The sequence below is a fragment of the Aythya marila genome (assembly GCF_965140915.1).
Source record: "Aythya marila genome assembly, chromosome: 6".
Taxonomy (NCBI): Eukaryota; Metazoa; Chordata; class Aves; order Anseriformes; family Anatidae; genus Aythya; species Aythya marila.
In genome coordinates, this window is record NC_139047.1 from 9,538,579 (window position 1) to 9,552,173 (window position 13,595).

Genomic DNA, 13,595 nt, shown 5'->3' on the forward strand with positions numbered 1-13,595 from the left:
AAAGGTGGAATTCAAATGAACTGTCCAGGCTACTTTCACAAGCCATTTTTCTTCCAGAGAGCAGCCAAGTTCAGAGTTAGCGCAGCCATGCCCTGCCCGCCTTGGTGAAGGCTATCAATTCTGAAATTAATCAAATCTGATCTTCACACATCCAGACTATGGCTTTTTGTCTTGGCTTGTGAAAGCTTCATGCCTTCTGAAGTAAAATATATTTACAGTGCTGAGAAACAGCCTCTTTTCCTTTCTAAAAGGTCTCATACATTTTTTTTTTTTCATGCCAAGCGTGCCACAATCTCATTCTGATATGTTCCTCAAAGGCTTGCAATGGAAATAGGGTTCACTGCTGGGAAGATTTTCAATGTACAATGATCTGTACTCCACAGATCCTAACTAGTTGCACATGATTTAGTACACATCCATTACAGTTTATAAATTAACAGAGATGTCATTTTCTGTACAAAAAAAATCAATGCATATTTATGATTTTTTTATTCAAATAGATTTTACATACATATAATCTAAAGACACAATACAAAATCTGTATAAGTTAGGCAATGCATCACAGGAGTGACCAAAAACTCAACACGTTTACCTTGGCAAAATGACAGAACATATTTCTGCTGGCTGAAAAAATATTAGCCTTTAATGCATTTATTAATTTTACTAAATGTACTTGAAATGTTTTTCCTTAGCAGTATTCATTATTCCTTTTTGTGTTTCATAGTTACTCTTATTTATTTTTTCCATTTTGTTTTTACACCAAGGAGACTGCAGTCAAATAACACTCAGCAACTCATTTCCTCTCTTTGGACTGAAAAATTAAACAGATACTAAATTATGACAGTGAATTTAGAAAGGAGGGCTCCAAGGGCTTGAAAGAACATGTCTGAGATAATATGATGCTTCTAAGAATATTGCAATCACATCCAAGCAATCACCGAAGCGTGCCATGTAACTACCTCCTCAGCTAATATGCTTTTTTCTCCGTGATGACTAATCATGTTCTATTAAACAGCGGTAATGCTGGAAGAACTCAACTATACAAGTGTAATGAAGCCAGTATTCTCCCTGGACAGATTAGCTACAACTGATTTGACACATACCATCATAGGAGCTTCAAACCTGACAAACTCTGTGCTTGCTTCTGATTTATGCCGTCAAGCTCTTCAGAGAAGAGAATGAAATCCAGCCGTTCCGTTTGGTAGAGGTGAAATGTACTGATGTGCTTAACTGTCAGTTACGGAAAGTTACCATCGCTCCTTTCTTCTCCTCTCGCTCCCGCTCTCGTCTCCCTCCGCCCCTTCCTTCCGCACTTGTAGAGCCTGTGCCCAGGGACAGCCGTCCCCACGGTCCCGTGCCACGTGCCGTGTCCTAGAGAACCCACGCGCTCTCGTGCGCTCCTGCTGCCCGCTTGTCATCGTCGGAGAGCTGTCACTGAAACAACTGCTTTCTCTGCAGCCCCTTTCGCTCCTTCTCACCCCCTCGCGCTATCCAGACGCGCCGTTTCTGGATGGGACAGGGATGCACCGAAGGGAAAAGGGAAAAAAGGGAAGTTGTCAGACTCACAGAGCAGAGCTGTGACGGGAATGGAGGAATATGAGGCTGCGGATGTAATTCAGGTCAGCGAATGCACGAACAAGCTCCTCAGATGATGGTGGGCATTCTTCCGCTGCTGTTGTTCCGGTTATTGTTCTTCCTGGACAAGTTTGGAGTCGCCATGAGGACGAAGCGCTCGTCGGGGCAGCCGTACTGGAGGAGAACATCGATGCACTCCTGGCTGGAGGCTTGCCTGGCATAGGCCAACGCCGTGTTCCCGTGGGCATCGCGTGCCATCACGTCAACGCCATACTACAGAGAAAGAAGAGATGGCGTCTGAAGCTTTGGTGCAAACCGAGCATTAAAACAGAGGGAGCAAACTCAGGACAGAAGGGTTTGAATGTAACTGAGGACAAGGCTGGGGAAAGGGAAAAGAGGGACAGGTCAGGAGACTGCAGATTCGTTGAGCATAGAGCTACACATGAAAAGGTTTCTACAGGGAGGGTCTCCTACCTGGAGCTAAATTTTTATCAGTGGTATTTCAAATAGCATTTCAAACGGTGCCAGGGAAATTTCTCCTTCCTCATCTCTTACACTGTTGCTTGCTTTCTATCAAGTAGCAGTAGACAGGCAGAAATTTAAGTTGCTCTCTTTACAGAGCACACGATGAGCAAGACCCAGACTCAGGACAGCAGCGGACACTTGGTGAAATTTGCAGGCGGCAGGTTTGGGAGGCCCTGCTGAAGGAACGTGGCCCAGCAAAAGCCACCCCAGCGCCGCAGGCCCCCTCCGCAGGCAGCAGGTACTCACCCAAATCAAGAGCTGCACCAACACCACGTTTCCTTTCCTGCACGCCAAGTGCAGGGCAGTGCGCCCGTCCCCGTCCCCGCAGGTCTCGTTCACCTCCTCCCGCGTCCCGTGGGCGAGGAGCAGGATGACCGTCCGCAAATCTTCCTCGGCTGTAGCCCTCAGGAGGTGCTGGCCCAGGGTAAGCTCCAGGCATTGCAGCGGGGCGAGGAAGAGCTTCTGCTCATATTTTGCACGTATCCAGCGCTCCTTTTCTTCCCTAGAAAAGCAAAAGGGAAAATGTAAAACGGCGCCAGCTTGGCTTTGCCTACCAGTATGCTAGCAAACGGCAGTTAATCAACAGAAAAATTATTCCCTGTTCCATTATTTTTGGCAAAAAAGCCATTATAGAGGCAGTTCATTCAAACTTTGTCCTTGCAGCAGGATTTGTGCCACCACTGAGCTGTATCGCCGTGACGCTGGCTGCGCTGCCTGTGGGGCGCACGCCCCAGCCTCCAGCTGCTGTGGGGTGGTGGCAAGATCACAACGGCCACGAGGTCTTCAGACCCCGAGCTGCCACGAGGATTGGCAGCAGGTAAGAGCCCTCGCTGTTAAATGGGAAAACAGGCAGAGCAATTCCACCACGGGGTTCAGCTGTGCTGCAAAATACATCACAGAAAATGCGCGGAATTTCCACCCCTAACACCTGAATTAACCCGTACAGCGCTTCCATCCTTCGGCCACCCTTCCTGCACCCAGGTTTGCATTTCAGACAGGACTGCGACCCCCTGGAAGACACAGCCTTGCTTGCAGGTTTTTTTTTTTTTTTTTTTTTTTTTCTCCCTAAAAGTTGAGTCATGTTTCCAAATGCAAAAGACATATGGAGGGTTCTCCTGTTTGTTTTTCCAAAATGCAAACTACCAAAACAACACTTTGAAGCACCATTTCCTCCTGATATGTCAAATAACTATCAAAAGCTTTCTGGATGCTATTATATTACAGGATAACAAGGACTACAAACAACTGCCTCAACCGCCCATTAAAAAAATTAACATACAATTATATGATCTAAGAGATCTAGCCCTAGACAAAGTCCCATTTAGAAGTACCTTAGGTAATCTGTTCAGCCTGTGAAAACCATATGCATCACCTAGCAAGGCAACTTGTTACTGGTGACATATTTTTTCCTCTGGAGTACAAAAGGAAAAGCTCTGTTTACCCCTTTCAGCACTGTTTACACTACTCCCAGTAATCTAGTGTCAGGTTAGCCCTAATCTGTTTTTAAATACTTATGTAAACAGATCCTTCCAACAGCAAATCTGGATTAGTTTTGCATCATTTCCTGGTACATGTGGAGTGACCTTACTTTGACCTCCCTGGATGCTTTCATGCAAAGCTTTCCAAAGCAGGCACTTCTCTGCACCAATGGCAATTCACCCTGCAGACAGGTACGGGCTTTTTCAGAGAAAGAGGGCAAACAGAAAATTAACACAAAAAGCGCCTCGTTTAAATGAAACCTTTGAAAGCTAAAAGACACACACACAAAAAATTTAGGGAGCTGCAAATGAGCCTTTGATGGCAGGCTCTGATAACCCGAGCATCAGTTCAGGTGCTCCAGAGGGAGAGGAGAAAGAAAAGGATTTCTGTTACCACTGCAATTCCTAATTCTTTACTTATTTTATTTTATTTTATTTTATTTTATTTTATTTTATTTTATTTTATTTTATTTTATTTTATTTTATTTTATTTTATATTTTGTTTTATGCTTTTTGATTGTATTATATTTTATATTTTATTTTATTTGTGTTGTTTTAAGGTAAAAAAACAACACAGGCAATGCTTTGAGGACAATGAAGTAACGTAACATACAATTATTACCAATAAAATGTGTGTTCTTGCAGTGTTGCAACAACACTTGCAGGTCCAGTATCCACCCCAAGTATTTAATAAAGCTCTCCTGAGTTTTTAAAGTCTGTATCGAGGTACTGAGAGTATAACCACTGCTTCCACTCCACGTTTCAATGTGCCAGACTGAAAAACGAGGTGATTCAACCTGCGCTGCTTCACAACAGTAGCACATGTCTGGGCTTCGGGAATTTATTTCTCGTATGCCCATGCACCCTAAAGTGCGTGGAAGTCCCTTTCTGTTTAAAAACCAAGCTGCCTTACACACATCTCCCAGCCCTAATCACAGTTCATATATATACCTATATATACCTGAACAGAGACAATAAATGCCAACTTCAGGTGGAGGCTTTCAGAGTTTTAGGCTGCTGCTTTACAAATTCCTTGGCATGACTTTCCCCTTTGCCATGTGTTGCATGGGAGCAGTGCAAAGGCACGTCAGACAAAGCAATCCTGCTGCTCTTGGAAGGCTGCAAGGGAGCTGCAAGGCTAGACATTATCAACCAAATCCTACTCAGATTATCCTACTGTCTCAAAAGGCTGGGAAAAGAACAGAAAGCCCATTTAAAAATAAATTTGAGGAAGGGGAACGTGCTGACACCTGAGTTAGTGATGGAGAGGGAAAGAGCTGGATGCAAATGGTCCTTCCTTGAAGCACTGTCCTGCAGTATAACCCGTAACCGCTCTGCGTTAACACCGACTGTCAAAAACCCCTTAACTGGAAGAAATTTGTTGCAACCAGGCAGCAACTGAAGAGATAGTGAGTCCCTTGGGAGATGCATGCCTGGCCAGAGCAGGACCCTGCAGCCAGCAGTGGACTGTGCTCCTGGGCTACAACCACTTAAAATTTTGACCTTCTCACATGATTATTTTTACCTTACTTTCGTCTTCCTTCTTGGAAAAAATTGCTCATTTTTCTTGACCACCTAGGGCACCAATAGACTTAATTCATTAAGGTCAAATTCTACCCTTGCAGTCACAGTAATTGACTGGGAGAGTACCCCCCAAACTCAACCTGAGGGTCACAGTGGGAACACAGCAAACTCTACAAACAAAAATAAAGGTGTTTTAAAAGTCTCAGACATTTGGGGGCAGCATGTCACTGACATCGGCTATCAAATGAGATTTAGATCCTATTCAACAGCCCAAACTGGGTACACAAAGAAAGATATGCTGCTTGGATTTCCTCATAGAAAACTGTACTTAATAACAGAGGAAGGGGGAGAAGCACGCTTGCCCATGCCTCATGGACTGGTAAAACCAAAAGTTAGAAGGACAGGTTTTGAATGAGTATCTAGAAAGCCAACATCCACAGACATCCTCTCTCCATCTCTGGCACAGACCGCTTCATTTTGAAAGGCAAGTTCTGGGACATTCTTGGAAGTCAGCTTCAGCTCCACTACACTGTGTTGGGTTTGTCTGTAAAACCACCACATACACGCACTCATCTTAGAAATCCCGACAACAAGACATAAACACTGCAATTGTTGCTCTGATGCCACAATTTCTCTTCTGGGATCCACAGCTTGTCTTGGTTGAGGTTTCATTTCCCCAAAGGCAGGCCAGTCCAAGAGCAGAGTTGTCAGCAGTAGATCACTTAACCTCATTCCAGTCCCCTGGAGGACCACTGTTCACATCCCCTGTTAGCTAATGAGCTAAAAAATGAATTATTGGAGCGGTCAGCAATAAGCAGGAAGAGGAGGCACAGTGTTTCACTTCAGCCAGCACTGACATACCTTTAAATAAATCAACTGAATAAGAGTACAAAGAAATGAGAGGAAGAGTGACTAATCAGGAGAAAGGTACTGAGCCAGTCCCTAAAAATAAAAGAAATGCACAATTAAACATCTGCTAGTAAATATTTCTGTTTTCTTCCCTTGCCTGTAATCCTGGCACCTTCCATGCAACCCCTTCAACACTATGACTTTCAGTTCTAGTTGTCTCCACATGACACCTGTAAGCCAAAACAAGACTATTTTGGTTACTTACTGGGATTTTAAACTCAGTGGAATCCTCTTTTCAGGACCAGATTAAAGCCAGTGTACTGGAAAGGAAACATCACCAGGTGCTCAGACATTCCCTATGATACCTAATGCTGGAGAATATCTGAGCTGCCTTTTCCTCAAATGTACTAAAATAATATATATTTTCTACAGCAGTCAGGCTAGCTGCCTGTGTTTTTAATGCACATGTGAATTAATAGATTATAAACTCCTGATTAATAGATTATAGACTTTTAGAAAGAAAAAAATATATAATTAGTAAGATCAGACTTTGATCTTTTTTATCTCTGAAGCTGTCCATTCAAACCCAGGCTGCAAATATAAACTTAAAACCTCGGTGGATGTACAAGGCCCAAAGTACAGGGTAAGACTGCAAAATACTCTGCAGGAAAGGGATAATCCACTAAGCCTTGGCCAAAAAATACCAGGAGTATTAGCTCTTGCAGGAGTCTCCATCACTAGTGAACTCTAAGTACACAGTGGTATGAATAATGAAAACCCTGCCACGGCAATGATACTGTACATAGGTAAGGGTTATTAGAAACAGATGAAAATTTCACTTCTCAGTTTATTTTGAACTCATTAGGTGCTTGCTTCTCAAGATAATGTCCAATTATTTAAATTACTCTGCCAGCCACATCACATCATTATTATCTGGAAACATAAATACCGGGCACTGTAAGGGGGAGGGTTAACTAGGTAGCATGAGGAATATAAAAAGCAGATTAGCTTAGAGCACAGTTTCCCTCTGGAGCTACGCTGTGCTCTCTGCTTGCGAGTTTGCACCAGAGATGCTCATTTAGGAGCTCGTGTCCTGCACAGCTCAGCCCCTTCCAGTGCATCGCCTGGCTTGCCCACCTTGGTTAAAAGCTTACAGCTTCCAACAATACTAAATCTTTTTTTCTCTCGTGCTGAAGAGAATAATTCTGCAGCTGAGGAGGCCCCTAAATGTTCTCTCTAGTGCCATTCACCCAAACCTCCGTGCCGTGCAGGTGCCATGCTTGCACGTTGCCATTTCTGGATGCTCACTGAAGTGCAGCCATTTGACGCGGTAGTGACCTGGCTAGCTCAGCAAGAGAACTGCCAGATTTTCTCTGTTGTTGGACAGCTGACAAGGTTAATGGGTCTGTTCCAAGAAAATGAAGTAAATCTAACCCCCATAACTCCCAAACTCTGGGAGCGTCCCAGAATGTGTCATTAGCTTCGTGGTCCAGCATGCAAGAAGCATGCATCACCTAATGACCAGTGCTGTCAGAGCGGGGTGGCTGGCTGTGCTGGGGCTTGCCCTTCAAACAAAACCCTTTGCAACAACCCCACAGATGTCTGATAAACTGCATCGCTTTGTGATGTTGTGATGGGTAAAAGAGAAGAGAAACATTGCAGGGGACAGGACTGCAAAGTCTGGAAAGGTTCGTGATGTTTTTAATTGCAACTAGTGAAGGAGAGGGGGGGAGAAGAAGCGAAGGCGAGAAGAAAGGGCTAGCAGCAAGGAATTTCCAAAGTGTCTTCCTGCCCTGAGCAAAGCAGGAACTGGGAGGAGAGGCATGGAAGAGGAGCTGGGAACAATGTGCTGAGAAAACACCGGGACTTCCTCTCTCTGCAGGAGAAGACCCCACTCTATAGCAAAGCGAGTGCGTAGCAGCTGACTGCCCCTAGCACGCATGCCTTCTCTCCCCGGCTGCGTTGCTAAGGGGGAAGGCGCACAGGCCCACCGGGGATATAGAGGTCCCTGGCAAACAAGAGGGCTCCAGACAGCAAACAAAGACCGATGGGTATTTATTCCTTAATTACAGAAAGCTTTCAAGAAGCGGGCCACTGTAAATCCCCGTGTACTGAGAAAAGGAGGCAAAGGACCAAGATTTATGTGCACTGGGGCAAAGAGGAAATAAATATCTCTCTGGCTCCTGATCAATATTATGAGTGTTTTGCCAACCTAGAGGGTGTTTTATGAGCTGTAAGGACAGAAAGGGATCATTAATAATTAAATAAAGTCAACCTATTAAGCTTATTACTTCTTACAAGTTAAACATCCCCGATGGACGAGGAAAACTGCTGAGGAGCCACCGCGTGTCCATGCCTGGGTTCGACCACAGGCACGGGCGGCCTACAACACCGGGCCAGCCCTCTCCAGGCCCAGTGGGGCAATCAGCTCAGCTTGGGAATGGTTTAATTGCCATCTTTGTCAGGATAGTTATCTGGCTGAGGACAGAGCTCAAACTGCTGTTAAACCTGCAGTGTTGTCCACCAGGAGAGTCATAAAGAAGCAGTTCAATGCCACGAAAGCAGTCCAAATTCAAGTTTCTCCTCCTGACGTCAGGCCTACTCAAGCAAACAAACCATTCCTGAACGACACAAATCAAGGCAAATTCACATCGGAAGTGTGCCCAAAGCTCCCTTACACTTGCGGAGAGCTATTCTATGAAGCCCACAGGTCAGGATCTTCTCTACCATTAGCTCTGCCACTAGACTTTCACATTTTTCTTTTATAGCTGTGTAAGGAAGAAAAGCCCTACTGCACACGATGACAGGCAGATGTTGCTTCTACATACAGAGCTGAACGTGTTTCTCGAAGTCATCATGTGTTGAACGACACCAGTATAATCTGAATTTGTATTCAGTGGAGCTTCTCCACTTTCTTTGCCTTCCCTTGTGGCAGTACTCCTCCCTAGGGAGGGCTCCAAAATACCTGCAATTTCTGCACTTCTTGGTCAGCTTTTCAGTGATGCCATAGAGCAACCAGCATTCTCCCTCAGGTGTTAAGACACCTGCAGGATTTATTATTGTTCAACATTAATTACCGGCCTAGACAAGAAACCAAAGGTTTACTGACTTAGGCTTTCTAGATAAACATCCTTCAGCTGTGTGCTCTGACATATCACATACTGTTACAGCAAACTTTTGTCTTCATTGCACAATGCTCAATACGATAATTTTATAGGTACACTCAATAAAATATATCAACTCTGAGGATTACTCTGTATAAAGCAAAGAAAAAGTTATGTGATATACAACGGTGGGGAATACCGCAGATACTAAGAAAAGGCTTATTAAGTTGAGATACAGTTTGTGCAGTGACAACTCTAAGCTCTGAAAGATGTTTAAGTCTTTTCTCGATACAAATCCAAGCTTTTTTGTTCTCTGTAACTATGTGGAATGAAAACAGCCCCTAGAGATTTAAGCAAAAACTTGAAGAACATCAAAAATTATACTTTTCTACTAAATCCAAAACTCATGGATTTTTTTAAACAGCACTGCCAACAACATTTAAAAAGAATAAAAATTAACAATGGTGAACTTTAAGGACTATAAGCACTTCACTTTGTGAAACCAATTCCAAAAGCACTGCAAACAGCAGAGGAAGGTGGGTTTCTGCTAAGATGTGCAAGGAGAGACCTCATGAGAATGTGGAATACAACAGCAATGAAGGACCACCACCTCCACCAACTGTTTACTGACCAACAGAAGAAACGTTGTGTTCACGGCCCCATTACTTTTATCCAGACATCGATGGACAAGCACATAAATATCCATGCAAAATTTAAACCAAAACTTATCACTGCGTTAGCTACCAAAAAGAAGTCGAGCTGTCACTGTGTGGTTCTAGACCATGCATAGACCATACAGAGCCTGTTCCCTTTTCTTGGGTGGTCAACCTTAACACTCAGGGAAACAAAAAATACCTAAAAATAAAAAAGCCAAAAGCTGTTCTAGAACAGCTGCATGAAAATATTAAAAAGGAGTATATTTGTTTCTTGTTTGTTGCAGTAACATCTATCTAAATATATGCAGAGAACAGCAAACATTTATCGAATACATTTTATTATTCTTGAATGGCCATATTTAACCTGTTATCTTAAGTGTAAAGACCAAATTGCATTGTGCTAGTACACAAATAAAGTCTGGAAATTTCAATTTACAGTCTAACTTACACTCACTCAGATTAAAGGATCCCATTAATTTCCCATTTGTTAACACTAATTTTCTCCTATACGAAGGATATGCTTAATTCAATATTGTTTTAAATATAGTTCAGAAATCACAACATACTTCCCCCCCTTTTTCTAGGGAACAATAAGAAAATTCTATTTGAAATCAATTTTCAAACAAAACATGGAAGTAGTTTTGAGCAGATAATTGTACTACAATGAACAATTAGGGAATGTTTCGTGAAAATGAAGGTAGTCTGTAATCTTGGTTATGTATGTCTAACAATGCAGCTATTTTCACCTAAAACCAGGCTTCTGCTTTTATATTCAACGTCTAAAGGAAGACCGAATATTCAAAGAGAAAAATAGTGACATACAAATATTTCCATGCATAAATCTCAATAATCTGTGCCAGGTGAGAGGCAGAGCGAGGTAGCCGAGTACGGTTCCCACAGCCCGGTGTAATGTGGCATATAACAGGGATGTACATCAGCGACGTGCGTCGCAGCAGCTCCTCCCGCGATGCGACTATCACAGTGCATTAAGGATACCATAACAGTCGCTGATGTGATCTGCTTTGGAACGTATCACATCATAAACAGATGAAAGAAGAGAAATGGAGCCTTTCCTCTGCTCATAACGCTGTAAAGTGGCTAAGTATCATAACTAGGAGTGCACCAATGCCTTATAAATAATGAGATGGGAAAAAACCTCCAAGGTCTACCCAAAGGGCTAACGAACTTGCTGTGTAGACATTAAAGAGATTTCAAACGTGAGCTTGCTTAGTACACAAAGGTGGTTTCGATGACCTGAAATGGAGAAGCACATTCTGGCCTCAAAATGTGAATGTAATCCTTACTTGAGGATCAGGAACTACAAGAGGAAAGTCTAAATACAATACTTCATAAAGACATCCAAAATTTTTCTTGACAATTTTGACTCTTCATTACCAGTAACTCTCAAGCAATACTACCTTTGGTTTACAAGGAAAAATAAAAACCTTTTCAGGGGGCTTTAATATTATCTTAATTCCAGCAGAAGCAATAAGAAGATACTCTTTGGAGTATTTAGGGGAAAAAAACACCACCACACTGAATTTATGTAAGACATAAAAGAGATAACAGAAGTAATAAACACTGTATTCAAGCATAGACTGTGAAGAAAAACACATTTGGAACAACAAGCAAATAAAAAAAAATGATTCTTCTCTGCAAGTCAGCAGCGAAAAGACAGAATATTTGCAGCTATAGGTTTGGAGGGCCGGGAAGCACCTGTACCCACACATCCCCATGGGCAGCATTTTCATGACCCACGTTCTTCAGATGCCACAGGGACCCGCTTGCTTCCATCTCCTTCCTAGTGACCCGGAGGCCTCCCCTCTGCTTGTAAACACCTCTCAGTGTCTCCTTATCAGCATTTCTAATGCATCCTGTAGCCTCCTCCTCCTCTCCAACACATCTTTGCCTGTTCTACTATGCTTACTCCTATCGTTCTTTAATCCATTGCTTTGGCCTCCCCTTAACTCTCGCCAATTCTACGAGCTCTACAGAAATCATTAATGTTATCAGTCTCTTCCATTAGTTTCATATTTCATTCCTACTTTCATTTAATGAAAATGATGCCTGTCTTGCCAAGCTAGATCTCCAGGGGAGATGTAACTCTCCTTTCAGAAAGTGATGGGAATTCCCTCTACCTCTCTTTTAGTGGACTGCGAGTGTTTGATGCCTTTCTACAACCACAAACAAGACTTAGTTTAAAAAAGGCTGCTGGTTAATGAACACTGGTTGCTTAGAAAGCAAGAGATGAAGCATTAACTTCAGTAATTAAGATAAAAAAAGAAAAAATCTTAAGAAATCACCAACAGTTGAAGCTAACGGAAATATTTAGGATTTCCTCTGTACCTAGAAAATGAAACCTCAATGCTCTTTTTCTTAGTTTACATATTTTTACTGTTTTTGTTTGTTTGTTTTTTAATAAGAATGAAATGCCATTCCTGGTACATGACACATCAGGGTGTTAAGACATCACCCAGACAGCGTTAGGAAAAAACACGAGTGGGGAGAAGAGACACAAGGGAAACACGCCTTGTACCTAGGCAGAATACCACCAGTGGACAAAACTGCCAGAAAGGACACATGCCATCAGGGTGCCCAAAGAGAAGAGACTAGAAGGAGGCTCAGCTCTTCAGCTCTCAGAAGATACTCGAGTGTTCAAGTACTGCTGAGGCATTTCTAATTGCAAGCCTACTGCTATTAATCGCTTGCAAACCTTTAGGCTTTTATGATTTACAAGCCATATGGTCGGTGCTTAACAAAGAGAAACCCAGATAAAACGCAACAGCAAAAAAAAAAATATGCTCAGGAGACACCTGCTAAAAGTGACAGCAAATTCCACCTCGAGAGCACCTCTGGAGAGAGTTGTGTGGGAATTTAAAAACCACGTGCCAAAATGAAAACCTCTGCCACTTGCCAAAGCGCCCCCAGTACATAAGTGCCTCTCTCTTTCAGCCACTTTTCTGCAATCCCTCTTCAGGCCACATTTGGAAATTATTTAAAAAAGATGAAGTATCCCATATCTGTTACCAATTTGAAGAAACACGTGAATATTATTTTCTAATTTGTGACTCCAACGTGCCTCTTAAAAGCAAAGTAACTGAAATTATTACATTGACTCCTGAATATTTCTATTATGCTCCTGGAAAAAAAACAATGTGGGTATGTCCTCTTCTGCCCGATGTGCCCCAGGGCTGAATGTATCAATAAGAACATCAAAGCCCCGAATGCGAACTGCCAAAAAATTGTAATTTCTGTGAAGCGCGTATGCTGGTTTGTGGCAGCTGCAGCCCAAGGGCCGCCAAACGGATTAGTTAGCTTCTAATGGTCTACCGTGGATTTGCAACAAGGAGGTGGGAAGGAGGAACGGCCGAAGGAGGATAAAAGTTGAACAGCAAACACGCGGCTCTCTGCTCTGATCAAGTTGTCCACAGCACAAGTGACCAATTTTCTGCCGGCTATTGATGTACAAGCTCTCGCCCAGGATTTATAATAGTAGTGATGTAGGTTTCTTTTTTAAAACCCTGACACAGTGCGACTTGAGTGACTAACTCCTGAAAATTGGTAATTTCCTGGTGGTTAGCAGGAGAAGGTCTGCCAATGAGAGAGCAGAACCTGCTAATAAATTTATAGTGCGTTATATGCCAATTAGACCCCTTCAGCCATTCAAGAGGCAGTGCCACCAATCAGGTTATCATCCCACAAATGTACTCTTTAGAGCTGATCTCATCACAAATCAATCCTGCATTTAGTGTGCAATTCTCATTAGTATTACCGAGGAATGCACTTGTGAAACAATGCAAGCAGGTATTTTTCTTCTCCCCTCTACGTGCCCTTCCGCACAGCTATTTACTTCTCGCACACAGTCACGTCCAAACTTCAAATGG

The 13,595-nt window shown here is 42.9% G+C and overlaps 1 protein-coding gene across 7 annotated transcripts in view; it reads right to left on the reverse strand.

Moving 5' to 3' along the window:
* Window positions 1-472: 472 nt before the first annotated feature.
* The window catches only part of AGAP1 (ArfGAP with GTPase domain, ankyrin repeat and PH domain 1), a 354,680-nt gene continuing 341,557 nt past the window's right edge, over window positions 473-13,595 (reverse strand). For all 7 annotated transcript variants that reach the window (XM_082763868.1, XM_082763867.1, XM_082763866.1 and 4 more), the window contains 2 exons: window positions 2,347-2,602; window positions 473-1,848 (listed from right to left, as the gene is read on the reverse strand). In XM_082763868.1, the coding sequence (XP_082619994.1) occupies window positions 1,645-1,848; window positions 2,347-2,602 (460 nt within the window). In that variant the 3' untranslated portion in view covers window positions 473-1,644. The remainder of the gene's footprint in view (window positions 1,849-2,346; window positions 2,603-13,595) is intronic.